The 27,280-nt window shown below is 38.4% G+C and overlaps 1 protein-coding gene across 8 annotated transcripts in view; it reads right to left on the bottom strand.

Annotated features, from left to right (window-relative positions):
• LMO7 (LIM domain 7) overlaps positions 1–27,280 on the bottom strand; it is a 196,371-nt gene that overhangs the window by 59,841 nt on the left and 109,250 nt on the right. For all 8 annotated transcript variants that reach the window (XM_036832020.1, XM_036832025.1, XM_036832027.1 and 5 more), the window contains 2 exons: positions 1,667–1,697; positions 768–881 (listed from right to left, as the gene is read on the bottom strand). In XM_036832020.1, the coding sequence (XP_036687915.1) occupies positions 768–881; positions 1,667–1,697 (145 nt within the window). The remainder of the gene's footprint in view (positions 1–767; positions 882–1,666; positions 1,698–27,280) is intronic.

Genomic DNA, 27,280 nt, shown 5'->3' with positions numbered 1-27,280 from the left:
GCAAAACTATTTAGAGATCAGAGTAGTTATAAGGCAAAGTGATCATTTTCATCCTAAAACTTCTATCTTCCAATTATAGTAACTAAGATTTATTACATCCTTCCAATGTGCCAGAGACTAATGTTAAATGCCTGATTGGTACAGTATCCTTTAATCATCATAAAGACCCATCAAGCAACTACTATTAATTAGATGATCATATATTATTTTGATGACATATTTTCTTCTGCACACAGCAGATTCTCCTGCATAAATATCACCATAGTGAAGTTAATTTTCCCATTTGAATATCATGAGTGAAGATTTGGCCAACTCTGGTCAGCGCTGGCACTTGAGATATAATGACCCATGGCAAGACAGTAAGATAAAGAAATGAGTAACTTCCATACATTTTAATAGCCCGGAAGCAACTTTCTCTTACAGGTTAAGTTCATAATGATTATAGAAAGAGTTAGGTTATATAAAGTGCCGAAGAAAGAAAGTAAATTAGTATTTTGTTGAGTTACTAAAATTAAGAAATAAATACGTATACCTATATCATATAACCTGGAAACCGCTCTGAAACACTTACTCACTCCTTGTGGTGGCTTACAAAGCCAGCAAATGAGTAACAATCCTCTCCACCCATCCCAATCAGAGCCGCCATATATTATAGAGGGAGGAGAAGAAGGCAGAGGGCATGTGGAAAAAAGAGACGAAGGGGAAAGGGGAAGACGAGAAGAAGTATTAGTTAGAGTAGTTGTCTCATACAGATAGCGTTTCCTTACCTTAGTCAGAGCTTGTCCTAAAAGATTCTCAAATGCTTTCAAATTAAGATAGGGACCATTATAGTAGGGGTTACTTTGTGCTTTTCTTCCCAGCCAGTACAAGGTTATCAAAACCTTTAAAAAAAAAATTCCATGAAACAACAAGATCAGTCTATTTAGTAACTAATGGCAAGCTCAAATGCAAGTGAGCACTCTAGATAAAAGACAATATCTATGGTTGAAAAGTAGATTTTCTTTTAAATTATATAAAGGAGAAGGGTCACTAAAAATGTTATTCTTCTTAGATTTCCATCTCTGAGCACATTCTCAGAGCAAAAGCCTAGACCCCAACAGGTATTTTTACTCTACCGGTACACATGAAGAAGGAAAAAATTTACAGTATGAAAACATAAATTAAACTTTTAAAGTAATATTTTTCCAACAATCTTACAGACTGCACACTTAAAATCAAAAATTCTCAGCTTCCCTAATAATGATATTGAGCTCTTATGTTTTTCAATAAAGGTGTCACATTTTTAGAAATTCTTCTAATATGCAGAATAGTATAGATATAAGTCTACATTGGGCAATTACCCAGAGTTCTTAAACATTTAGTGTTTTTCCTTAAAGTCTGATTTTGGTGTTTTCTGACTTGCTCTCCTAAAAATCCTACAGCCTATTCATTTGCCTTTACCACGTTACTAACATGTAAGGACCCATTCCCTAGACTTAACCCACCTTCTTATAGTATGAGGTCAGAAAATACATGTTTCAACCATATTTAAACACATTTAGAATTTGTTTCTAGCAAAACTTAGAAAAAGGATAGAGAACATATCAGATATTTTTAGATCCCACTACCTTTTCACAGAACACGTAAGTAAAAAACCATTTATAATGTCCCATTAAATATGTCTTACATTTTTCACTCTCCTATCAGTCTCTTCTTGCCTGTAAAGAAAAAAGAAAATATCCATTAGTAATATCTATGAACCTTAAATTGTTAATTATTAACTAGAAAAAACTCATTTGTATTCTAAAGTTCTATGAATATTAATACCACCTGGAAGTTCAGAAACCTTAGTCAGTATATTATCCATCAGAAGGATTTTTCCATATTCACTGATTTCATGAAATATAATGGTCAGTTTTCTATAAAAAGCAAGGTTGTCTTTTTTTCATTATTTTATTCATTACAGCCTGATTTTTTAAATGTGTTATTTGCATTTATAAGTTTTCATTTTAAACAATGTTTAAACCCAATCAAAAGGGGGGGAAAAAATCAATGCGTGCTCACGGCAGAAAAAAAAAAAATCAGGAAATGGGGGAAAAAAACCTTAAATAGGAAAAAACAAAAGTAATTTTGCCCTGAGTTTTCTTTTCCACTTTGCGTGAGGGTTTTTTCACTCAAGTTCCCCAGAGAAAATTGCTCAGAGACCAAGCCCTGCAGATGTTGAAAAGTGCAGTTTAAAGAATAGCCATGAATCTCTGCCTAAAGAGATTTCACTCTATTGTAAGTATCATGAGTTTTCCCCCCCCACCTGTAAAAGGGAATGATATTTGTGGGAAAAGTTAAAGAGGCAGATGTCACCGCAATGTTGAAGACGAAAAAACATAAGTTAATTAACAAAGGGATGGATGACCCGAAACTATTGGCGCTTTCCATCAGAGACTTAAACAGGATCATTGCTAATTCACAGAGAGGCAGGAGCCTGAGCTAGATGACCTCCAAGGTCACTTTTCAGTCTAAGAGTCATAAGTAGTACATTTATAAGAAAATATATATGTATACACATACATCGTGTGTGCAAGACATATAAAACACACATATATAACAAATATACACAGGGAGACAAAGAAAAGGGGGAGAGAATGAGCACACAAATGGAGACAAACATTTAACTCAGCTTTCAAAGAATCCATGGAGACAGCTACGACCATTCCTTCCCATAAGATAAACATGAACTGAAATGAACTTAACAACATTTGCCTCTCACCTACCCCCAAAACAGCATAACAAAAATAAAATCCACAAACTCTCACCCTACTGTGGAAATGTAAATTGGTACAACTACTTTAATACATTTGGTAGCATCTATTCAAGCTGAATATACAGTATATGCATATTCTATGACCTAGTACTTCCACTCCTTGATATATACCCAACAGAAATGCTTACAGATGTTCACCAAAAGTCATAGCTGAGAACCTTTATAGAAGCACAATTCATAATAGAATAAACTGGAGCTACATCTATGTCTTTAACAGTAGAATGGATAAATTATGGAATATCCACACAATGAAATATTCCACAGCAATGAGAACAAACAACCTGCAGCTATATGGTTCAATCTGACAAACAATGGGAAGTAAAGGAAGCCAAACAGAGCACAGACTGTATTATTCATTCAAGTCGAGAACAAAAACAGCATAACAAAGATATGATGTTAGGAGTCAGGATACTGTTCGCCCTGGTGGGGGAGGATGGAAGTGACTGGAAAAAGGTGAGGGGCTTCTAGGGCGCTGAAAATTTCTTATATTTTGATCTGTATGCTGGCTATTTAAGTGAGTTCAATCTCTAAAGTCTGTGAATTGTACACTTAAAATACACATATAGAAAAAGATACATACTTCAAAAAAGCAAATAAATTTTACAGCCCAAGTACTTAAATCGTAGCTTATCTCTTAAGTAAAAAAGAAAATCATCTTGTAAAAACAAAACCAACATTTTTCAAAGAAGTGGGGGGAAAAAATCACTAGAAACTGACAATAAAAAAAAAAAAGAGTTATATTGGGAATTCCCTGGTGGTCTAGTGGTTAGGATTCAGCGCTTTCACTGCCATGGCCTGGGTTCAATCCCTGGCCGGGGAAATGAGATCCCGCAGGCCACACAGCATGGGCAAAAAAATAAATAAATAAAAAGTGATAAAATATATAGCCTCTTTTTATATTAATGACCAACAAACACACCTCAGACATCAACCAAAGCACAAAGAACCATCAATACTCAATGAAAACGATACATTAGGTTGAAAATCACCACACTCTTAACAGTCAATGCAAACCACCCCACTTTTCTCATAAGTACACTGAAGGCAGAAAGAGCAACAGAGCTCTCTTGAACCCCTAACCTCCTTTCCACAGCCCTCTCTAAAGGTTTCTAATCCAACACACTCATTTACTTTGTCTTATGACAAAGCAATAATTGTAAACACAAGGTATGGCCTATTTTGGAATAAACACTCACAATAATCAGTGACCTTGGCACTATAACCTTTCCCTCGTTTCACATTCCCTTCTGAATATGAGCATTTATAACATGCTCTTGAACACAGTGACACACATGCCAGCCAAATTGCTGTTCTATCACTGAAATGTAATGCCAGGAATTCAAGTAGTCAATGATTTGCTGGAGTCAATAGAGGTCAACTTCTGACACACAACAAACACATCTCATTGTATGCAAGTCAGTAACCAGGCGGCTCCTTTGCCTGCTGTGGCCACAGGGCACAGCCCCAAGGCCTTCCAAATAGAGCAAGCGTGAAGGCAGAGGAGAAGCTCATGGTATCAGTCTCTCTATGAGCCATCCAAGATATTGCCCAACCCATAAGAACCAAAATTAAGACAGTCTGATCTACAAATAGGCTAATTCCGTTACAACAGATATTTCAAGAGTTGACATGGTATAATTCCATGTTCAAAAGCATGGTCTTTGGGTCAGATGTAGGTCCCACTAGCTATGTTCATCTCGGCAATTTACTTAACTCTTGAAGCTTCCATTTCCTTCTGGAGAAACTGCAAATAATGGCCCTTATTCCACGACATCATAAGAAAAGTACACAGGTATTTAGCAGAGTCCCTAGCCTTGTGGTAAGTGCTCATCAAGCAGCAGTTATCACTAGACTGTAAGCTATGTGAGGGCAGGGCCCATCTGATTTACCAAGCTACCCACACAGGCTTCTTAGTGACGCCATGCTGGACCCCAATATTTAAGTTGCAACCAGCCTGCCTGACACTCCCCATCTGTCATCCCTGTTTTATTTTTGTATTTATAACCATCAGCTGCATGCATTCGTTTATTATCTGTCTCTTCATAATCCAAAAGGAATTTCTGTGATTTTATTTACTGCCATATCCCAAGTGTCTTAAGACAGGGTCTACCACCTGACAAGTACGTTAAAATATTTTATTAAAAATGCCTAGTACATGGGACTTCCCTGGTGGTCCAGTGGTTAAGACTCCATGCTCTCAATGCAGGGGGCGTGGATTCGATCCCTGGTCGGGGAACTAAGATCACATGCCACTCAGCGCGGCCAAAAAAAACAAAACCTCTGAGTTCCTTAAGTTTTCTAAATTAATTATTTCCATAATTTTTAAAAAAATGCCTAGCACAGTGCATGGCACACAGATGCTCACCAATACGAATCTGAACACATTTATTTAGCTTACAGAAATGTAAGTCAGCAAAAGAACGCCTGAAAGATAAAAGCTCAGGAGATTCCTATGTGATGTCAAAGAACAGTTAAATTACATTAGCTTACTTAAAACATCCAATTTTGACTCAAACTGTATTGATACTCATACCTGGGCTTCTTTTTTAAAGTTATTTTCTTTAGAATTGCAATAAAAGGAATTCTTTATAATCATAGATCAATAACCCAACAAAGGCACAGGTTCAAAAACAAAGGGCAGCTTCAAAGTGCTGAGTACAAAGATTAAGTGGTGGTCTCTGGGATAAAAAAGCTTCCCAGCAGAGCTCTGAAAGACAAAGGCCAAAGAATCCAAACCTTCCTTGAAACCCAAATTTACCATAAAAAGGGACAGAGATGAAACATTAATAGTTTGAAAAAATGACCATGTTGAATATGTTGCTAGCCTTCTCTGTGTATTACACACTAATTTAAATATTGTTTAACATTCAAGAAATAGCAAGTATGACATAGATATCATCTTCCACTCTGTTAATGGAATAGCTCTGGTAATTCTTCACTACCTGACAAAGGACCAGAAAACATGTGCTCATCACAGAGCTCTAAACTTTCTGCCGGAGGCCAGGAAGAAAAGAGCCATAAACCCTCAAGTAAGCCCATCAGTGAACAAGATCCATCAGTAACCACCTTATCCTAACTTCAAGGTATACTTAGAGCCAGGAAACTCTAGGTCTGATCCTTTCTTTATTCAAAGCTGTTTTAAAATACTCGTACAAATCCTCAATCAAGGAGTACCATCTCTAAGGAAAGGACCAGGGAAATAAAATCCATGTGGACGCTCTGGCTCTCACCAGGAGACCCCATTCTTCCCCGAGGCAGCAGCGTGGCTAAGAGGGCAGGCTCTGGAGTCAGACCTCCTGGGTGTGATTTCTGGCTCCACTTTTGGGAGTTGTGAGAATGTGGTAATGCTTATCTAACTCTGTGTCTCCATAGTCTCACCTGGAAACCACATACCCATCTCACTGGGCTTAAGACAGACATTTGAAAAGTACTGAACCCAAGCAGATCAGGTAAAGGAGACACTTCAAGACTATCCTCCAATTACCCATCTCAGCCACACAGTATGGTGGAAGGGAAGTGGCGAGAGGACAGGCAAGTTTCCCCACACATAGTATTTTCCCCCTAGAAGAGACATTTCTGTGAAGCACAATTCAAGACACTCTTTCATGTTCTGCTTTCCTTTCCCTCTTTCTCTGAAAGGCTTTGAACAAGAAATTGTTTCTAGAATAAGGTCAAACAAAGAGCAAGGCAAACTAGTGTGGTAAGACCGTTGTTGGCCAAACATCCATGCTGGCCCCAAGCCAGCCCTCCTCACCCGCCCTTTATCTACCAGGGACTGCCTAGGCCAACACCCTTCAATTTTCCAAAAGCTCAAAATCTGAGGGAAAAAAAATGTGCCTACATGGCCAAAGTCTATCTCTCTCGTATCTGATAGCATAGTTTGGGAACAGAGTGTTAAAGGATGAGATTCTAGTTTTATTATAGTTTGGTGCAGCCAGCTGTATTCTAGGGCTTCATCAAAAATATTTCCGAATACGTTCTGTTTATCCCAAGAGCTAACCCTGGGCCCACATGCATGCGCCCACCTCAGCCTCTCACAGAATCTCTCCTGGTGGACAGCAGAGAGCTGGAACCACACCTGACTCACGACTGTACCCCTGGGGTCAACCACAGGCCTGGCTAAGAGCCGCCAAGCTTCCAATGTTCATATATAAGTCACCTAAAGCCACTCACAGAGCCAGTCCAGCAGATCAAGGACAAAGAGTTGGAGGAAAATTTCCCCCAAATAAGATAAAGCTTCACAGAGCTTGAAACCGAGTGCTACTTCTCTCTTTATGTTCTTCCTCCATACCTTTTTTTTTTTTCTTCTTCCATATCTTGATACACCTTTTCCTCAAGGTGCCAGCTTCTTCACTGGCAGCACCGTAAGCTCAGTCTTGTCATGTTCTGCCCCAAGATCAAAATCCCCTAGCACTGAATTCTCCACGCTCCAAAATCATCCTTCCTCCCTAAATCCCAGCCCGCACCCTGTCCAATCCAACCTCGGTGAAGATCAAATACAGTTGTCTTACTGAAGCATCATACAAGGAAGCGTGTGATGAAAAACTTATCCTGGAATTTCTGATAGAGTGGGAATATCTTTGTTCCAGATACCACGGGGGAAGACTCCCTACATCCTAACAGGAGAGATGAGACATGTGGTACCACCTGCCACTACCCCAAGCTTCTCTGGCTACAAGGAATCTGGAGTTCAATAAGAGACTCAAGTATAACTTCCTACCCCACCCGGTCTCCTCCCTGCCATACACACTCACCCCTCCTTCTATCCCTAAAGCTACAGCCCCGATCATCCCCTTTTCTTGGCCTCAAATAAGCTTTTACCTTTGTTCCTCAGAACAACTGCAACTCACTGGGTGATTATGTCCCCAAGCATCCACTTCCTGAGGCTACTTCCCAGAGTAAGGCGTGGGCCCAACCCTTCCAGAGTCAGTTCTAGCCCTGCCCTGCCCTGCCCTGGGCGGCTTCAGCTGACCGGGATGTGCCGTTTGGCAAATGGGGTTGACATTAGAGAAGCTGGGCTCACACAATACTTGGTCCTCCTCCAAGCCACTAAGTAATCCCTGCCCTCCAGTTGTTGCTTATGTAGTCTGGCCACCTGTTCACAACTTTTTAAAAAATGTCAAGAAATGAGGTCCTGAATCATGATTTCATAAGCGGTCACCAGTAGAAAAAAGTGTGTGGACCGTATCTGCTTTCAATCTGTCAGGTATGCATGAGGTTAGGGAGGAGGCATGTGTGTGGCCAGGGGAGACGGTTGAGACCATTCAAAGCAGATGCCCTTCTCATTACAGCAGCGGCATCGTTTTCTATAAGAGACAAGACAGTCTGCCTCCAAATGGGAGGACAGGGTTGCTCAGGATACTGAGTGAAATTTTAAGAAGCACAGTGACATCATAATTGCTGACGCTACTGTCTCTGAGGGAAGGGCCTGTTTTTATTCCAAATGCAGGAAGTGAAGAAGGAATTTAGCAATCTATCAGGTAACGGCTCCTTTTTCTATTAACAGACATTTTTATTCATGGAAGCTCTTCCATTGCATTACATAAAATAGAGCAAACCTTTCTCTAATGACCGGCAAATAGAAGCAGGAAGAAATGTGTGGATAAAAGTTAAAGATGAACTCTTGGAATACTGTACTCAAAAAGTAAGCTGCATTTTAAAAAATGAAGTTGAAATTCTTCCTTTCCTCCCACCTTCATCTCTAAAAATGAAACTGTATTCCATTTGACAATCTGCCAGTAATGTGAGACACATGTGACTCACAGGCTTTTAATCTGCCATGGCTACAAAATGCAGCTCTACCTGACTGTGGAAATTGTAAAAATGGCACTTGAGAAAATAATACCATATCTGGAGATAATTAGCGAGCAAAAATAGATAAACTTGATGATTTCTGTACTTACCTATGTGAGACAAAACTCTTGGAAATTCAACAGTGTTTGCCCTAGGAACATAATGCTTATTCCAAACAAGACAAATGAGTAAGTACCCTCTCGTTAAAAATCATTTCTTATTAAATTTCACACCCCACCCACACAGTACTAAGAATAGCTAAGTTTCACTTAAAGAGAAAGGCAAAAAAAAAAACAACACATGCATTCGAAGACACTGGCACACAGTTCCACTTAAATAATGAACCTGAAGAGCTGCTGCAGGAGCTGAAAAGTGGGTTTTGTTTCTAACTCTCTCAACCACAGACTTTTTGCAAATCTTCTTTTCTACTTTTTGGAGTATGTTTGCTATTACATAAAACTGATTTCACAATTTGAGACTCACACATGTATATCCCCTGTTAGATGGTAACCCAGAAACAGACAATTCCTGAATACAGAATTTAATATCCATGATATATGTTCCGTGTACTAAATGGAGTTATGACCTTCAATTATATAAAATGTGCTGGGGAGAGACTACAGGGGGTGTCAAATTACAGGCCTACCCATCATTTTACTTCTGTAGGTAACAATGCCAGGTAGCAGCAGCAGTGGGAAGAGTGGGCTTGGTTTTAGACATGGGAAGTTTGAGACACATGACAAAGTAGAAATGTGAAGTAACAGGTAATTAGACATACAAGTAGGATGTTCAAGCTAGAAATCTAGGTTGGAGATATAATCTGGGGAGTTGTCACCGTAGAGATTAAGTGTAAAGTCATGAAGCTACAATGAGACCCCCCTAGAAAATAAGTGTAGATAGAGAAGAGGTCTAGGGATTGAGGGCTGGGAAACCCAACACATAAGGGCTAAGAGGTGGAGGAGAAACAAGCAAAGCAGACACAGAAGGACCAGCCAATGTGATGGGAGTGGCACGCCGGAGGGAAGGAGAGCAATACGGAGGGAACAGTCAAAAATGTTGTTGAGAGGGGAATGAGGATGAGCGCTGAGGAATTACTGCTGTATTCTTTTCTTAACCCTTATAATATCTTACACACATGTAATACACACTCACTCAATTACTAATTACTTCTCCTCAAAGGAGAAAAAGAAAGAAGTATTAACATCAACAAAAATCTCGTCAAAACCACCGATGTTCCTAAACATACAATTTAGGAGAATACTGAGCTAGATGGCTCAGGTGCCCTTCCAGACTTCTGAGCCCACACTTAGCAAAGCCAACAAGAAATTCAACTATAGGTATAAATCTTCTAGTCTTTAGCATCATGATATTGGAATAATAATGTGCCAGGTGAGGACTTTTCCAAGTCAGTATTTGTCAAACTGTGTATCATGAAGCATGAAAAACTGGCAGATTGAATGGGGCTTAAGGTCAAAACTTTTTACAAAGTGTTGCATATTTTCTCCTTAACACATAACAGAAAATTGAAGTTGTGAAAAGCCCTACAAACAAGAGATTCGTTTTACTTATACTTTGAAATATTCACTTTCTCATAGTTCTTGGCAGAACAGTTACTAAAATCTTAAGGAATTCTGGTATCGATGAAGTATTTCCCAATTGTGTTCTGTTTAAGTCCACTTTACGCTTAATTGTATCATGTATATTCATAATAATTACCTTTATTAAGCACTTTATATTAATCATTACGCTGACCGTATTGCATTATTATCTCCTTTAATCCACACAACAATCTAATGATTTATACATTAGGAACCTGGGACTCCAAAGGCTTAAAAACTTTCCCAAGGTCACAAAACTATTAAGACTTGATGTGATCCATGCTTGCCATACACTAAGGGCCATGCACTAAGACCCTGTTTTAGTATTAGTGCAGTCACCCTTTCTACCTTAATATATTTTTAATAGTTTACTTCTTTCTTAATCCTGAAAAATAATTGTCTGTAATATCCTGAAGTATAAATGTCTCTCAATATTCTCTCCAAGTGTTGGTTCAAAACCTATCTATGGCAACAATAATTTCCTGCCTAAATCTGTCTCTCAAAGACAATGGCAGAAGTTCCCCCTTACCTTCTCTGGCAAAATTTAGATTTGTACTGTACTATCTTGCACATACAACCCGTTATGGGATTCTGCAGATGGAAAATTGCCAAAGTATTTTTTAAAGGACTTCCTTCTAGGTAAATGAAATATATCACAATAATTCTCGTAGTGAGAGAAATGCAAGGCAGAGATTACCTGTTCTTATCACTGCTAAGCTTTTATGAGTATGGTTTCTTTAAGGCAAGTACCCATCGAATATAAATAAAAAGATTATAAATTAAGCACAAACAAGATTAAATGGGAAAACATTTTGGTTAGTCTCCTGAAGGTACATTTTCTGATCTTAAAAAAAAAAAAAGCAAAAAAAAGCTAAATCTACCTTTAGGTTTGTGAAAATTAAACAAAATATATTTAAAGTGCCTAGCATGTAACTACTTATTTCCTTTCTGATGAACATGAAAGCATAAGGTGTAAATTATTATTAGTAAGTTATTATATCATTACACCAATTCCTTAGCTGTAGTTTATATTAAATGTGCTACGTGTGTATAGTACAAACCCGTATTGACAAAGTAGTGCATACCAAACTACTGATGCATGCTACACATTCAAAAGTCTCCATATCGCTTATAAGTACATTATTCTCCCTTGTCTATAAGTGAGACTTGTTTCAAAATTTTAATTCCACCATGGGAAAAATCAGCACCACGCCCCCTCAAAAAAATCCCTAGCCCAAGTTTTTCATAAATCATTTTTAGTCCTAAATTTTGCCTGTTCTAGATTAGCCTCTCTTATCTCAGTGTTTTTAAAAAAACACCAAATTTTTCACAATTATATTTAATCCAAAGGTTCATAGGGGCAATATATATTTAGAACAGAGTTTCTTGACAATATTACCCTTTGAACCTTACAATTCTTCATTGCGGGGGATTACCCTGTGCATTGCAGGATGTTAAACAGCACTCCTGGCCTTATTCACTAGACACCTCTCCTCACCCTAGTCAAGACAATCAGAAATGTCTCCGGACATTACCAAATATCCCCGGGGCACAAAATTGTCCATCGTTGAGAACCACTGTTTTAGAGGATCTAAGAATTTAACTAATTCCTCTTCATAAAGTATACTCAAGATTCCATGGGCCTAAAATTAGCTGAAACCAAAACCAATCTCATGAGTAGTAAATGAAGTCTGAGGAGTTGACTCACTGTCCAAGAATGACAAAATATTAAATTAAAAACATATTATGACTTATATTCCTTGCAGTTTGTATAAAGCTGCCTGTCTTTCATTAGAGAGTTAACACCATGCATCATTTAAAAATTTCCATTTACATACACCACCTTCCATAGATGTGCCATTTCCTTCTTAGCCTTCCATATAATGCTTCATATTTCGTAATCTTATCAAAGTATCACCAATCACTCTGTATAAGTCATTGAGAAAGAATGGACATGCTTCAAAGGAATAACATAATTGGTTTTCAAATTCAGATTAATATAACACTGCCTTCTTCAATTAACTTTCAAGTTCAATACACATTCAATCCCGATGTCCTTCAGAGTAGTTTACATTTCTTGCAATCAATTTCAATTTTCCCATTTTCTGTGAATACCTTTTTGAAACTTCCAAGACTAATGAATCTAATCAGCTCTTTCTTCTTCTTTCTCCCCTTCACCATATTTAATCTAAACCAAATTCAAATAATACTTCCCAGGCAACTTTTCTCAGATATGCCCTTTATATTCCCACTATCACCAGTTCAGAATTGAAAATTGAATAAGTCTTCGTAAGTGCATGCATCATCTAATCCCCGAGCCTGTTCATCCTTCCACATGCTCTGCACTGGTGAAGGGCCCCAAATTTCAGAGTCAGAAAACTAAGGCCTAAGCCAAACAACATCTCCCTCGAACACTCACTTCCCCCACCAAACTAATCCTATCAATTCTAGTCCTTAAATCTCTCTGGAATTCCTTGCTTCTTTCTCAGATGTATTTCCTGTCTTCGGTCTTCCCTCACTGCTCCTCCTCCTCCCCAGAGATTCCTGAAGAATCGTCCTAAAATGGAATCCTCTCCATGTCTCCTATCTTTTTTTTTTTTATAAATTTATTTTTTATTTTTATTTTTGGCTGTGTTGGGTCTTTGCTGCTGTGCACGGGCTTTCTCTGGCTGCAGTGAGCGGGGGCTACTCTTCGTTGAGGTGCGCGGGCTTCTCATTGCAGTGTCTTCTCTTGTTGAGGAGCACGGGCTCTAGGCATGCGGGCTTCAGTGGTTGTGGCACGCGGGCTCAGTATTTGTGGCACACGAGCTCTAGAGTGCAGGCTCAGTAGTTGTGGTGCCTGGGCTTAGCTGCTCCGTGGCATGTGGGATCTTCCCGGACCAGGGCTCGAACCCGTGTCCCCTGCATTGGCAGGCGGATTCTTAACAACTGTGCCACCAGGGAAGCCCCATGTCTCCTATCTTGACATTCTTACCTCTTACGGTTTATTTCCCTCAAGTAAAGTTCAAAACATAGCATTCACATTCATCATCTGCCCACTCTCGCTCACCTCGTTTCTTGACCTGCCCCAACATAAACCCAACACTCTTTCTTTAAAACAGCTCTAGAACTCTCTCAACAGCCCTGATCTCTCCCACCTCCACATAAGAGACAACAGGAGGTTTTCTCTTCCTAGAAGGCTCTTGACTGTTCTCCCCCACTTTTGAACTGTTCATCCTTTCAGATTAAACTCAAATGTCACCAGCCTCTGAAGCCTTCCTATCTTCTAGAGGCCTCTCTCATGTGAGCCCATGCGTACTCAGCACAGAGTGCTTTTAAAGCATTCCATTAAATTACCCTCCTAGTCTCTCCCACTGGACTGTGAACTCCCTGAATTCAGAAACAGAATGCTGTTCATCTCTGGCTAAGTACTTAAAATATAGGCACTAAAATATTACCAGAAAGAAGAGATTAGTCTTCAGCCTCTTCTAAAAATCTATCCTACCAATCATCTAGAATCATTTTTAAGGGGCCATTTACTCCCTCTCATCCCCACTAAATCATAGGGCTCCCCATGCTTTATCTTGAACTTAATTTTAGTTACATCCCCATTTCCGTCTTTCAGCCATTTCCTGTTGCATCCCACTCTATTCTGACTTTAATCAAACAAGTCTAACACAACAGGACCTGTTTACTCTCACTCCAGAGCTATATATTCCATTCCTTCAGCCTAACATGCCCAGAATCTGTCACACATTTAACTCTTAAATGTCAATTTCTAGGAAACTCCCATAGGACATTGCCAAGTCCCTGATACACCATCACTTTAGAGTCCCAATCGCTCATACAAATATAGAGCCGTACCATTATTCATCCACTTATATCCATTACTGACGTTAATACATTTTGTGTATTTGTCTCACTACCTCCAAAGGACCTTTGAGGACTATTTTCTTTCCACAAACATTATTCACATAGAGTTGACCTTTGAACAGTGCTGAACATGTAATACCATAGTACATATTTAGTGAAAAAAAGTCCACTTGTAAGTGGACCCTCACAGTTTAAACCTATGTTGTTCAAAGGTCAACTGTACTGGGGGTTTTGCTGAATATCTATACAAGATGAAGTAAAAATATTCTTAGGATAATAATGTCACATACCTTCTCTTTGAGTAGTTCCCATTAATTTATCCCCTAAAACAGAGGTTCTCAAACCACGGTCTCCAGACCATCAGTATCCACAGTGCCACAGAACTTGTTAGAAATAAAAATCCTCAGACCCTACTCCATACCCACTGAACCAGCAACTCTGGGGTTAGGAGTCCAGGAATCTGGGTCTTAGTGAGTCCTCCGGGTGATTCTGATGCATGCGAATGATTGAGAGTCAGTGCCCTAGAAATATACCAAAGTTAAAACTACAGCTTAACTGAGGCTACTAGCTTCAACTAGTTTAGCTACTTCTCTGAAAAAGGAAGTTAAACTGAAACATAATTCCTCTAGCCTTACCCAACTAGAATTAAAAACAAACAATAAAAAGCACAAAGAAACTCAGAGTTAAGTGAAAAGCCTGGAACTGCTGCCAATGATTTTCAAGTGTTGACTGAAAAACCTCAACGTGTTTCCCTGGGCTTGCGTGGGCTTAAGAGGGCACCATAAAAATGCACTCGATTTGTTGCTGTCACTGCTCACTAAGCTGTCACTTAGGATGTCTTGGTCCAGGGATCTAAAGGACAGGGAAGATCATTGAGTTCACTGCTTAACACTCCATAAGCACCAACACTCCATGGGATCCAGAAGAGAACACCCAAACATAAAAACACACATACCATGTCCACAGAACACAATGTTTCAAGAAGGGCAGAAATGATTTCTCCTATAAGTTTTCTGAAAAGTCAACCACTGTCAGCCTTAAAGGAATGAATGCTATTCAGAAAGTTAAAATAAGTTAATTTTGTTACAGTCATCTTATAATTTCCTCATAATGTCATACATTCCTGTTATATGTCTCTGAAAAAGGGTAATTGGTGAGAAACTGGCCTAGACCTATTTTTGTATTACCTAATCTCTAATTTGTTTTCCCCAGTTAAGAAGAAAGTCTGGATTTAGTAACACTGGAATAATGCATCTGGTGAAAGAGTAAATGAGCATGAATCTAAGACCACAATATTAGAAAATCCTACACACAAAATTATAACACCAAAGTAGCTTACATAAAAATAGTTGTGTATATTAGGGTTGTAAGGCACCACTAACAAACACCAACACAGACCAACTTGTTGAAAACAGGTACAAAACATGGATAAAGAAAAGTGGATAGCGGTTGCACAGACCAATTAAATTGCCATCGGTAAATTTCCTTCTTTATATTCTAAAATGTGAAATAATGTGAATATATTCAGGTCTACTGATTAAAGAAGGTGGCTGCCTTTGAAATTTAAGTATAGCCCTTATTTTATTCAAGTTACTAAATCTGAAGTAGAATAATAAACTAAAATGTAGAGAAAGTATCAATATTATAGACAGTCACTCACTGAAATAAGAAAAGGTTAAAGCCAGGTGAAATTAAATGTTATTCTTGTTCAAGTCTTTTGCTGCCCTGGCTAAGCTGGGCATGAGACAGGGGGGAAATGACTACGCCCAAACCAGAAGGTGGGACTGAAGTCAGGATACATGTCTTGGCTCACGAGTGGCCTTGGAATAGCGTCCTGACCTCTTCTGGGCCACATTTTCCCTCGCATGTGAAAGGAGGACTGCACTGGATGGAGCTGTCTCTTTAGTACCTTCCGGCTCTGATAGTCTGATTCTTACCTCTTATAAAGGAATATTGACATGGAAGCAACCTAAGTGTCCATCATCGGATGAATGGATAAAGAAGATGTGGCACATATATACAATGGAATATTACTCAGCCATAAAAAGAAACGAAATTGAGTTATTTGTAGTGAGGTGGGTGGACCTAGAGTCTGTCATACAGAGTGAAGTAAGTCAGAAAGAGAAAAACAAATACAGTATGCTAACACATATATATGGAATCTAAGAAAAAAAAAAAAAAAAGGTCATGAAGAACCTAGGGGCAAGACGGGAATAAAGACACAGGCCTACTAGAGAATGGACTTGAGGATATGGGGAGGGGGAAGGGGTAAGATGTGACAAAGTGAGAGAGTGGCATGGACATATATACACTACCAAACGTAAAATAGATAGCTAGTGGGAAGCAACCGCATAGCACAGGGAGATCAGCTTGGTCCTTTGTGACCACCTAGAGGAGTGGGATAGGGAGGGTGGGAGGGAGGGAGATGCAAGAGGGAGAGATATGGGAACATATGTATATGCATAACTGATTCACTTTGTTATAAAGCAGAAACTAACACACCATTGTAAAGCAATTATACTCCAATAAAGATGTTAAAAAAAAAAAAAGGAATATTCCCACCACAATGTTTAAGTTGATATGAAAGGCAACAGAGAGACTCCCTAGAGAGCTTTTCTGGTAAGTTCAAATAAAACAGTGAACACTCACATAAACTGCATGATGTGACTAAGCATTTTGAACTGATATAAATAAATGTTCCCATGTATTACCTTGATTACAATTGAGGGATAATGTGCTCCAGAGTTGAAGGCTGACAACTTTTGAATACAGTATTTATCTCCTCATAACTATATGTCCATTTTTAAAGGCTTATGAAATTAAAAATGCTTTTGAAATCACAAGTGAGTTAATTGATAGCAGAAAATTAATAAGTTTTCAAAGTCATTCCCTGAAAGCAATTCTCAGACATAATAAAAAACAACCTTTCAAATAATGTAACCCCAAATTTTGTCTTAAGCTTTCAATAGAACACAAAAAAGGGATCAAACACCAGATTGTCAAATTATTTACTTAGGAGTGAGGGAGGAGGAAGAGAATCATGAACAATGTATTTGGGAGGGAAACGAATATTTAGAAGTGTAAAAGTTTACCTAAGGTAAGTTCTTCCTGATGGCATCATTCCGTTTTATGAATGAACTAGTAAGACTTGAGACCTTTGGCAAAATGATTTACTACTAACTTCTTGGTGAGATAATGCCCTTCTTACTTTCATAGTTTTCTTTAACACAACTGTTAGTCAAATTAAGGGGACAAATTATCCACTTACAAGTCTTTAAGGAAAGAGTAAAAACAATCATTCCTAATAATAGAAGATTAAAGCAAGAATAAATTGTTAGCGGGCTATTCAATTATTTTTGCTTTCAACTTTTTCATCCTAAGAACACAGTTGAATATTATCTGTTTATATAAAATAAATCCAAATGCTTATAGTTGTTATCGTAGTAATCAAAATATCCAAGGACTATGGAGAGATCATCAGTTATCCCTAGATCTGTAGTCTTCCATTTCTTAAGATTTAAGTTGGTAGATACTTCTCCATTTACTCTAAATATCAAAGAACAAAAAAGAAAAAGAAAAACTATCCTCCTCACACATAAGGGTAAGAGTAGAGGTCCTTCCTTTCCTATTATTGTTTGTTGCATAGATTGAGTCTACAGGAATGTCACCCGGGTCACACTTTTCTCTCCTGGCAGAGGGCGTCACTCTTGTCCCTCTGCCACACCTCTCCTTTCTCCATATATGCAGCTCTTTCTCCCTCCTCTATCTCCTTATATGGACAGATCCTTTATTTTCCCTTCTGCCTTATTACCCCAAGTGTAAAATCATATTGCTTAGTTCATTTAAGAAACACACCCTTACAATCCTTTCTTAAGACTCACCTACAATTTTTAACCACAAAGTCACCTCTACTGCATCTTATTAAATGAGATATTACTGGGCATTGGAGACTAAGGTTTTAAACTGAGGAAAACATACAGAATTAAGATTATTATGAGACTGAATAATATTGTACATAGCATGTATGTCTCATATTTTCTTTATCTATTCATCCATCGATGGACATTTAGGTTGTTTCCATATCTTGACTATTGTGAATAATGCTGCAATGAACATGGGAGTGCAGAGAGCTCCTCAAGATCCTGACTTCAATTCTTATGGATACACACCTGGAAGTGGAAATCCTGCCATCTGCAACAACATGTATGAACCTGGAGGACATTATACCAAGTGAAGTAAGCCAGTCACAGAAGGACATGGTGCCTCTTAAATGAGATACCTAAAATAGTCAACAGACATAGAAACAGACAATAGAATGGTAGTTGCCAGGGACTAGGGGAAGGGGAAACTGGGAATTGCTGTTCAGTGGGTATACAGTGTCAGCTATAAAAGAAGAATAAGTCTAGAGATCTGCTGATACATTATGCCTATACTTAACACTGTCTTGTGTACCTAATCATTCGTCAAGAGGATAGATCTCATGTTAAGTGTTCTTACCATAATAAAAAAGAAAATTCATAAATTAACTCATATCTAAGACAGTCAAGAAAGAAAAAAGGCAGCAACTCAGCAGTACTTTCTCTCAGCACCTTGGGTCCATCCCCTCCTCTTGAGCATTTCCTCTAAGTAGACAAGAGCAATAGACAAGAACCGTCCCTAAGTGTTCTTTGCTCCCTCCATAGGGTTCCTGTTCCTACCTGATCATCAATCACCAAATATTTTATAATTCAATCTAGCTCTAGATATATTAAAAGTCATGAGTTTAAAAATCTACCATAAAGGTAAAAAAAATGGAGTAGGAAATTTAAAAAGCTATCATGTAGATTATACACACCATATTTAGAGAACACGGTAGTCTAAAATTTTATCGTTAAGTATCAATAGTAGTTAACAGCCAGCGTGTAATGAATGTGTGCTATGTGTCAGGCATCTAAGCTCTTTACTTTTACTCATTTAATCCTCACAATGGTCCCTGTGTAGTAGGTACTAGTGTTGTCCTCTATTTCACAGGTAAAGAAATGGAAGGACAGAGAGGGTAAGGGAAATGACCAAAGACCACAGTCAGCACTGGCCGCCTGGGACTAATAACCAGGCATCTGGCTTCCTCTCTTAGTGAGGGAGAAGGGCTTCCTGGATGAGGCAAGATGGTGCCTGGCCTGTAAGAATGGCTGTCCAGGGGAAGAAGCTGGCCTGTCTGGTGACAAAGCTTGTACAGAAGGGAAATAAAAATGCAAGTAAATAAGCCACACATGATTAGACAGTAGAACTCCATTAAAGTCTCAAGTGTGTTTGGACTTGACCTGTGGGTAAGTGGGAGCCATGATGGGCTCATGAGTGGGAATACATGATTCAAGTACACATATGAGACTTGAGGAGACTAACAGACAAAATACGAAATCTTTTATGAATAGCAGGAGTCAAAATACCATAAGTATTTAATTACCTCAGCAAAGCAAGCTTCCTTGAATTCAAACCATATAAAACCTTAGAACAAAAACTGAACCCTTAATTCATTTGCGAGGGTGAAACCTAAATGCAAAGACACAAGCCCTGCCAGCCAGCAGGCTGCCAGATGGGGGTCGGGTGCAGAGGAGGGGAAGCCTCGTGTGCAGACGCACCCCAACCTGCAGCCAGACCTTCAGAGGTTAATGGGCCTCCTTTCTGATGCTTCACTTTAAAATACACTAAAGCTTCAAATCAGTGAGCTTGTTTTAGGAAAAAAGTTTACCAAAACTCTTTATGATTCTAATAAAATGTAACATTAATCCCAACAGCTAGTTTTATTAGTACCTTTAAAATCTAAGGAATGTAGAATTTTATCTAAAACTATGCTTAAAATATCATATCAAAACGAACCTTCCTGACGTGCTCTCTCCATCCCTGATTTATTTTGTTTCAGAGTCCTACCACCACCTCCCATCACCTTATATTTTTATTCATTATTGTCCTCCCTATTAGAATTTATGCCTAAGAATGGCAAGGCTTTGTCCTTTTCACCACAAAACTGGATCCCCAATCCCTAGAACAGTGCCATGCACAGAGTAAGAACACAATAAATATTTGTTAAACTCATTCATTTATCCATCCATCTAGTTATTGAATCAAATTCCCTGGTGTTACACCTGCCCTAAAATACTGTTATTTTTCCAAACTCGATGAACAGAAGTGGAAGCAGTTTTGGGTTATAAAATTCCGTCAGGCTGAATGAGATGTTTTGCAGACTCCATAGTTTTGTTTTTCAATGCTGTTGTTTGGGAGTAGGGTTTTCACGGGTGGGAGAAAAAACAAGGAGATAAGTACATTTTGTTGTATGAATTTGGACACAATGTGCCTGAAATGGTCTGTTTCTATGGGGGGTTGTACATATTTCTTGTCTGGAACAGTTGCTGACAAGAGACGCAGAGTTTAGATTTAAAAGATGTTGACAAGAAAGACAAGGGACAACTTTTGCTCAGGTTGTAGGAGAAGATACAAAGCAAGTGAGTGGGGTTAGTATGGCCAACACTGGCCCAGATTGTGGCTACCATGCAAACAGGGGTATTTATGATTTAAGGACCCCAAGGCTAGGATATACAGTGATGTTGGATTCTCTATACTGATTTGAATATCCACCTGAGTCCAGAGGCCAAGCCCACAGTGTTTCCTGTGAGGGCATGACATTCCCACTGCCCTTACTCCAAAAGCAAAGTAGTTCCTAGGACAAGAAATCCGGCCTAACACTTCCAGAAGGCACTACAGAAAAGAGATTTTGGACTCAAATAATAATTCCTTCTTTTTGTTGGCATTTAAAAGGAGGAAAAAAAGACCATAATTTCTGATTAAATGCATTAACAACTCCTACATTTCCATTTGGATACTCTACTGTCATGTCCAGTGCAATGTGTTAAGACCTCATTTCTATCTTGCCCCCAAATTGGCTACCTTTCCCGTTTCTGCTAATAGTTGCGCAAGCTCAAAAGCTGGCCCTTCTTGCTCTTTCACTCTAATCAACCCCCGTCATGTCTACTTCAAATATCTTCTCCTCTTTTACATTTTTACTGCTTTCAGCAGTTTGCATCCTTATCAAAACACCCATGAACTGCAACAATTTCCCAACATCTGTCCCAGCCTCCAAGCTAGTTCTCAGTCAATCTATTTTATGTACTACTGCATTACCCCATCTTTCTAAATCTCTGATTTTAACATTGTAACCTTCTGCACTAAGCTTTTGGTAGTAATCCCACTACCTAAGAGATAGCTCAAACTCCCCCAGCCAGGATACTCGAGGTACCGCTCAAGCTGGTCCCAACCTACCTGTCATCCTGTCTCCAGTCTGCCAACCTAGACTAGAAACTCATGCCTTGCATACCCACCCTTCTCCGCAAATAAGTGCAGGCCTCAAGAGCGGAGATCTTACTTAACTTTACTCATTGCTTTGCATCTAAAGGGCTCTCTAAAATGACTGATTAGAACTTCTCACCTCTGTGCCTTTGGATGTGCCAGTCTTCCTGTAGTATTCTCCCACCTCACTCAAATCTAACTTATCTTCCAGATCCACACTAAAGCCTTACATCTGCCCCAATATCTTTATTAAACCCTCACTCGAGTATGTGATCACTATCATTAATTGCCTGAATACATGTAACTCAGTGTGGTCTTCATCGGCATGGCCTGGGAGCTTGCTAGAAATACAGAATCCCAGCCCTGTCCAGACCTAATGAATCAGAATCTGCATTTGAATCAGAGCCCAAGGTGTTTTACGTGCACATTGAAGTTTGAGAAGCACTTGTTTAAAGCACTCTAACTCTCAGTAAAGTCTGGGTAATTTCTCACCGACAGCTTCTAGAAATGACAAATTCCTCTGTATCTCCAAAACTTCCCTCCTATCCAACCAACTTCATGGAGCTCGTGTCTGACAGATACACATTAACACGTTCAAAATTCCTTTGTTTGACCTTCCTATCTTTCGTTAGGATACACTTGGAAGCAGAATTATTATAATGGAGAGAAACTGGGTTTGGAATCCTAATGAGGGTTCCCACTTGGGCTAGGCACATGACCTTGAGTGAGCCGCCAAACCTCTCAGCTTCCATATCTGTATACTCAAGCAGCCACTCTTTCTAATAAAGAGGTTGTAAGATTATACAAGGCATTAAGCAAAGCATTCAAATGTAACTTTCTTTCCACTCCTCTCTCAAAAGCAGTACTTTTCCTCCTTTTACATATTCAACAGCCTTAAAACAAGTGTTTTCTATTATTGCATCTAACCCATCCCACTAGTTATTTAAACGGTAATTTTTCCTTGTTTGTATTCTTCTCCTATATGTGTATCTTAGGCTACTATTAGTTTCATCTATCTTTGGCTCTCTAAAAACATCACATTCACAACATAAAAGTTTAATATTTCTTCCTATGAATGAAAGGTTTACATTTAACAACTAGCAAGAAATAACTTCTAATGACTTGGTAGAAGAAGTGATCACTCCACTTGTCATAAGTCTTAGTAAAGGAATTCTTAAAGTGTCTCTGTGCTTGAGTCATTTCTTGGACTTTGCTTTTCTGAGTCACTATCTGATCCCCCAGGAGTTTCATCTTACCTAAATGAGACTGTGTTATTTACTGTTACACTTGGTGCTTTGTACTTACCACCTGTTTCAAACCCTCCAATGGCTACGCTGATAGCAGGACTTGCAGTGATGTACTGAAGTAATTCTTCTTAATTCAATAAGCTAGGTAATATGACTATAATTTATCTTTTAGCTTTTAGTTTGAGCTTTCAGACATGACTTCAAATTATAAAGCATTAAGGTTTTATATAAAATTTAATATACAATAACCTAAACTGAAATGAAAATATTATATAGATTTATATATAATATTTATATTATATGTATATATATAAATAATTTATAAGCACTTATTCCCAGCCAAGGATGTTTGGAGGAGGGAGTCATGGTTTAGTTGTTTTTCTTTTTTTTTCTTCTTTTTCTTTTTTTTTTAATTTATTTATTTTATTTTATTTATTTATTTTTTTTTTTATGGCTGTGTTGGGTCTTCGCTTCTGTGCGAGGGCTTTCTCTAGTTGCGGCAAGCGGGAGCCACTCTTCATCGCGGCGCGCGGGCCTCTCACTATCGCGGCCTCTCTTGTTGCGGAGCACAGGCTCCAGACGTGCAGGCTCAGTAATTGTGGCTCATGGGCTTAGTTGCTCCGCGGCATGTGATATCTTCCCAGACCAGGGCTCGAACCCATGTCCCCTGCATTGGCAGGCAGACTCTCAATCACTGCGCCACCAGGGAAGCCCCGTTGTTTTTCTTTTTAAGAGAAGTTAATTTTTAATTTTTTTAAGTCTTTAAGGATAAATTTATTTTTAATTTGTTTGTATTTTAATGTATTTTAAAATTTAATACATTAATAAAAACACGTAGTATCATATTTCATATTTGTGTTTCAGAACTATTTTGACAACCATGTTTCAGTGTAATTGGTTTCTCTTGTGATTCTGTGTATTTTATTTTATTTTATTTTATTTTTTATTGGGGTATAGTTGTTTTACAATGTTGTGTTAGTTTCTACTGTACAGTGAAGTGGAGTTCCCTGTGCCATATAGCAGGTTCTCATTAGTTGTCTATTTTATACATAGTAGTGTATATATGTTAATCCCAATCTCCCAATTCATCCCACCCCCCTTTCCTCCCTTGGTGTCCATACGCTTGTTCTCTACATCTGTGTCTCTATTTCTGCCTTGCAAACCAGTTCCTCTGCACCATTTTTCTAGATTCCAAAAATATGCATTAATATACGATATTTGTTTTTCTCTTTCTGACTTACTTCACTCTGTATGACAGTCTCTAGGTCCATCCACGTCTCTACAAATGACCCAATTTCATTCCTTCTTATGGCGGAGCAATATTCCATTGTGTATATGTATCACATCTTCTTTATCCATTCCTCTGTCGACGGACACTTAGGTTGCTTCCATGACCTGGCTATTGTACATAGTGTTGCAATGAACATTGGGGTGCGTGTGTCTTTTTGAATTATGGTTTTCTCTGGGTATATGCCCAGTAGTGGGATTGCTGGATCATATGGTAATTCTATTTTTAGTTTTTTAAGGAACCTCCATACTGTTCTCCATAGTGGCTGTATCAATTTACATTCCCACCAACAGTGCAAGAGGGTTCCCTTTTCTCCACACCCTTTCCAGCATTTGTTGTTTGTAGATTTTCTGATGATGCCCATTCTAACTGGTGAGAGGTGATACCTCATTGTAGTTTTGACTTGCATTTGTCTAATAATTAGTGATGCTGAGCATCTTTTCATGTGTTTTTTGGCCATCTGTATGTGTTCTTTGGAGAAACATCTATTTAGGTGTTCTGCCCATTTTTTGATTGGGTTGTTTGTTTTTTTGATATTGAGCTGCATGAGCTGTTTATATATTTTGGAGAGTAATCCTTTGTCTGTTGATTCATTTGCAAATATTTTCTCCCATTCTGAGGGCTGTCTTTTCATCTTGTTTATGGTTTCCTTTGCTGTGCAAAAGCCTTTAAGTTTCATTAGGTCCCATTTGTTTATTTTTGTTTTTATTTCCATTACTCTAGGAGGTGGGTCAAAAAAGATCTTGCTGTGATTTATGTCCAAGAGTGTTCTTCTTATGTTTTCCTCTAAGAGTTTTATACTGTCGGGTCTTACATTTAGGCCTTTAATCCATTTTGAGTTTACTTTTGTGTATGGTGTTAGGGAGTGTTCTAATTTCATTCTTTTACATGTAGCTGTCCAGTTTTCCCAGTACCACTTATTGAAGAGATTGTTTTTCTCCATTGTATATCCTTGCCTCCTTTGTCACAGATTAGTTGACCATAGATGCGTGGGTTTATCTCTGGGCTTTCTATCCTGTTCCACTGATCTATATTTCTGTTTTTGTGCCAGTACCATACTGTCTTGATTACTGTAGCTTTGTAGTATAGTCTGAAGTCAGGGAGTCTGATTCCTCAAGCTCTGTTTTTTTTTTCTCAAGATTGCTTTGGTTATTTGGGGTCTTTTGTGTCTCCAAACAAATTTTAAGATTTTTTGTTTTAGTTCTGTGAAAAATGCCATTGGTAATTTGATAGGGATTGCATTGAATCTGTAGATTGCTTTGGGTAGTATAGTCATTTTCACAATGTTGATTCTTCCAATCCGAGAACAACATGGTAAATCTCTCCATCTCTTTGTGTCTTCTTTGATTTCTTTCATCAGTGTCTTATAGTTTTCTGAGTACAGGTCTTTTACCTCCTTAGGTAGGTTTATTCCTAGGTATTTTATTCTTTTTGTTATAATGGTGAATGGGATTGTTTCCTTAATTTCTCTTTCTGATCTTTCATTCTTAGTGTATAGGAATGCAAGAGATTTCTGTGCATTAATTTTGTATCCTGCAACTTTACCAAATTCACCGAGTAGCTCTAGTAGTTTTCTGGTGGCATCTTTAGGATTATCTATGTGTAGTATCATGTCATCTGTAAACAGTGACAGTTTTACTTCTTCTTTTCCAATTTGTATTCCTTTTATATCTTTTTCTTCTCTGATTGCCGTGGCTAGAACTTCCAAAACTATGTTGAATAACAGTGGCGAGAATGGATATCCTTGTCTTGTTCCTGATCTTAGAGGAAACGCTTTCAGTTATTCACCACTGAGAATAATGTTGGCTGTGGGTTTTTCATATATGACGTTTATTATGTTGAGGTAGGTTCCCTCTATGCCCACTTTCTGGAGAGTTTTTTAGTTTGGTTTTAACAAGTAAAATGAAGTATCAAAAATTGGTAAATAAATAACTTATTTAGAATAATTTCCTGCCAGTTCTGTTTTTAAATATAGGTTTCATGTCAATGCTATAAAGGTCAAAGTGTGGTAGTATGATCCTGAGCAATTTAGATTAGTAAAGTTTTACAATCCACAGCCTCAACAGGAATGTTCCATTATAATGGCAAATACAACTGAACATTCATAACTATCTGTGTGACAGTCATAAAACCTACAAAGGCCTTTATGTGTGCATATCAATAAAATCCAAATACTCTATTATTTCTCTACTAGGCAGGGTGAAAAGACCACACATGTAGCGTATTTCTTCTATTCTAAGGCACACATGTGTCTATTTAACATTCCTAAAATAAGGAGATCTTAAAATCACTGATCTTAGATTTAATGGCACATAGTAATATTATATCTATTTGAAGTTACTTAGCTCACAAACTAGGGGGAAATTTTAATTATAATATAAAGATATTTGCCATGCATCAAATGAGGTAATATCAGTCATATACACAAATCCATCTGGGCTATAGCTGGCCTGGTTAAGTAGCAACTCAGACAATTTCAGTCCCATAGCACTAGAAAGAATATCAGCAAGTTTTTAAAGTCTGTTCAAGTCTGTTTAGACAATACAGCGGAAGCAATCCAAGCTTTGAAGGCTAAGACACCCCCTGAATTTAAATCCTAGCTCTGTTATTTGCCCAAGATAAGCTAAGCAAGTTACTCTTCTCTCTGACTCCCTTCATTTCATGCACTGGAAGCAAAATGGCTGGCTGGGCTGTTATTAGGGTAGAAATAACTAATGTAAAACACCTGACAGACAGCTAGCTGTGTGTCAGGTGTCTAAACCTGATGGAGTATTTATGAAATATTCCGGACACTCTAGTACAGTGATGCCCTCACCTAGTTGATATTCATCAGTCCAAATGCATCGTTCCCTTAGAGTTGTAAACTGTAAATCATTGCAGTGCTCTTTAAGACACAAAAGCAAACATTAAGACTGAAGAATGCTTTTTTCATCTTCCCCATTTATGGTTTTAAGAATGAGGTAGAGAAAGAGTAGGTCTTTTTTCTCTTCTACCCACCCAGGATTCAGGGTCTGTACACAGCACGTATTAAATATTCAATGGATGCGGTTGACAAGCCACAAGATAAAAGGTGTACAGATGAGAGAACTCAGTACCCCTAGGCTAAGCCTCACGTACCTGCCCACCCTCCCTCTTCAGCCCATCAGGACTGTGCTGCTTCTAGATACCCCAGCAGAAGTAATCTCTGGCTCTAGCAGCTCAAGGCTTACATCAGTGGATATCAGTCTTTACGGGAATTTTTTACCCTGCCTCTTTCTTCTAAGCAGAATGAAAAGGAGAATGAAAAATATGAGAAAGGACATAGAGCTCTATTTCTTAATCTGGGATCGGCATGCTTTAGACACCAATATTTAATCATACTATTCCTATTTCTCCTCCAAGACAG

The sequence above is a fragment of the Balaenoptera musculus genome, chromosome 18 (assembly GCF_009873245.2).
Source record: "Balaenoptera musculus isolate JJ_BM4_2016_0621 chromosome 18, mBalMus1.pri.v3, whole genome shotgun sequence".
Taxonomy (NCBI): domain Eukaryota; kingdom Metazoa; phylum Chordata; class Mammalia; order Artiodactyla; family Balaenopteridae; genus Balaenoptera; species Balaenoptera musculus.
This window is presented reverse-complemented; position numbering and strand designations above follow the sequence as displayed.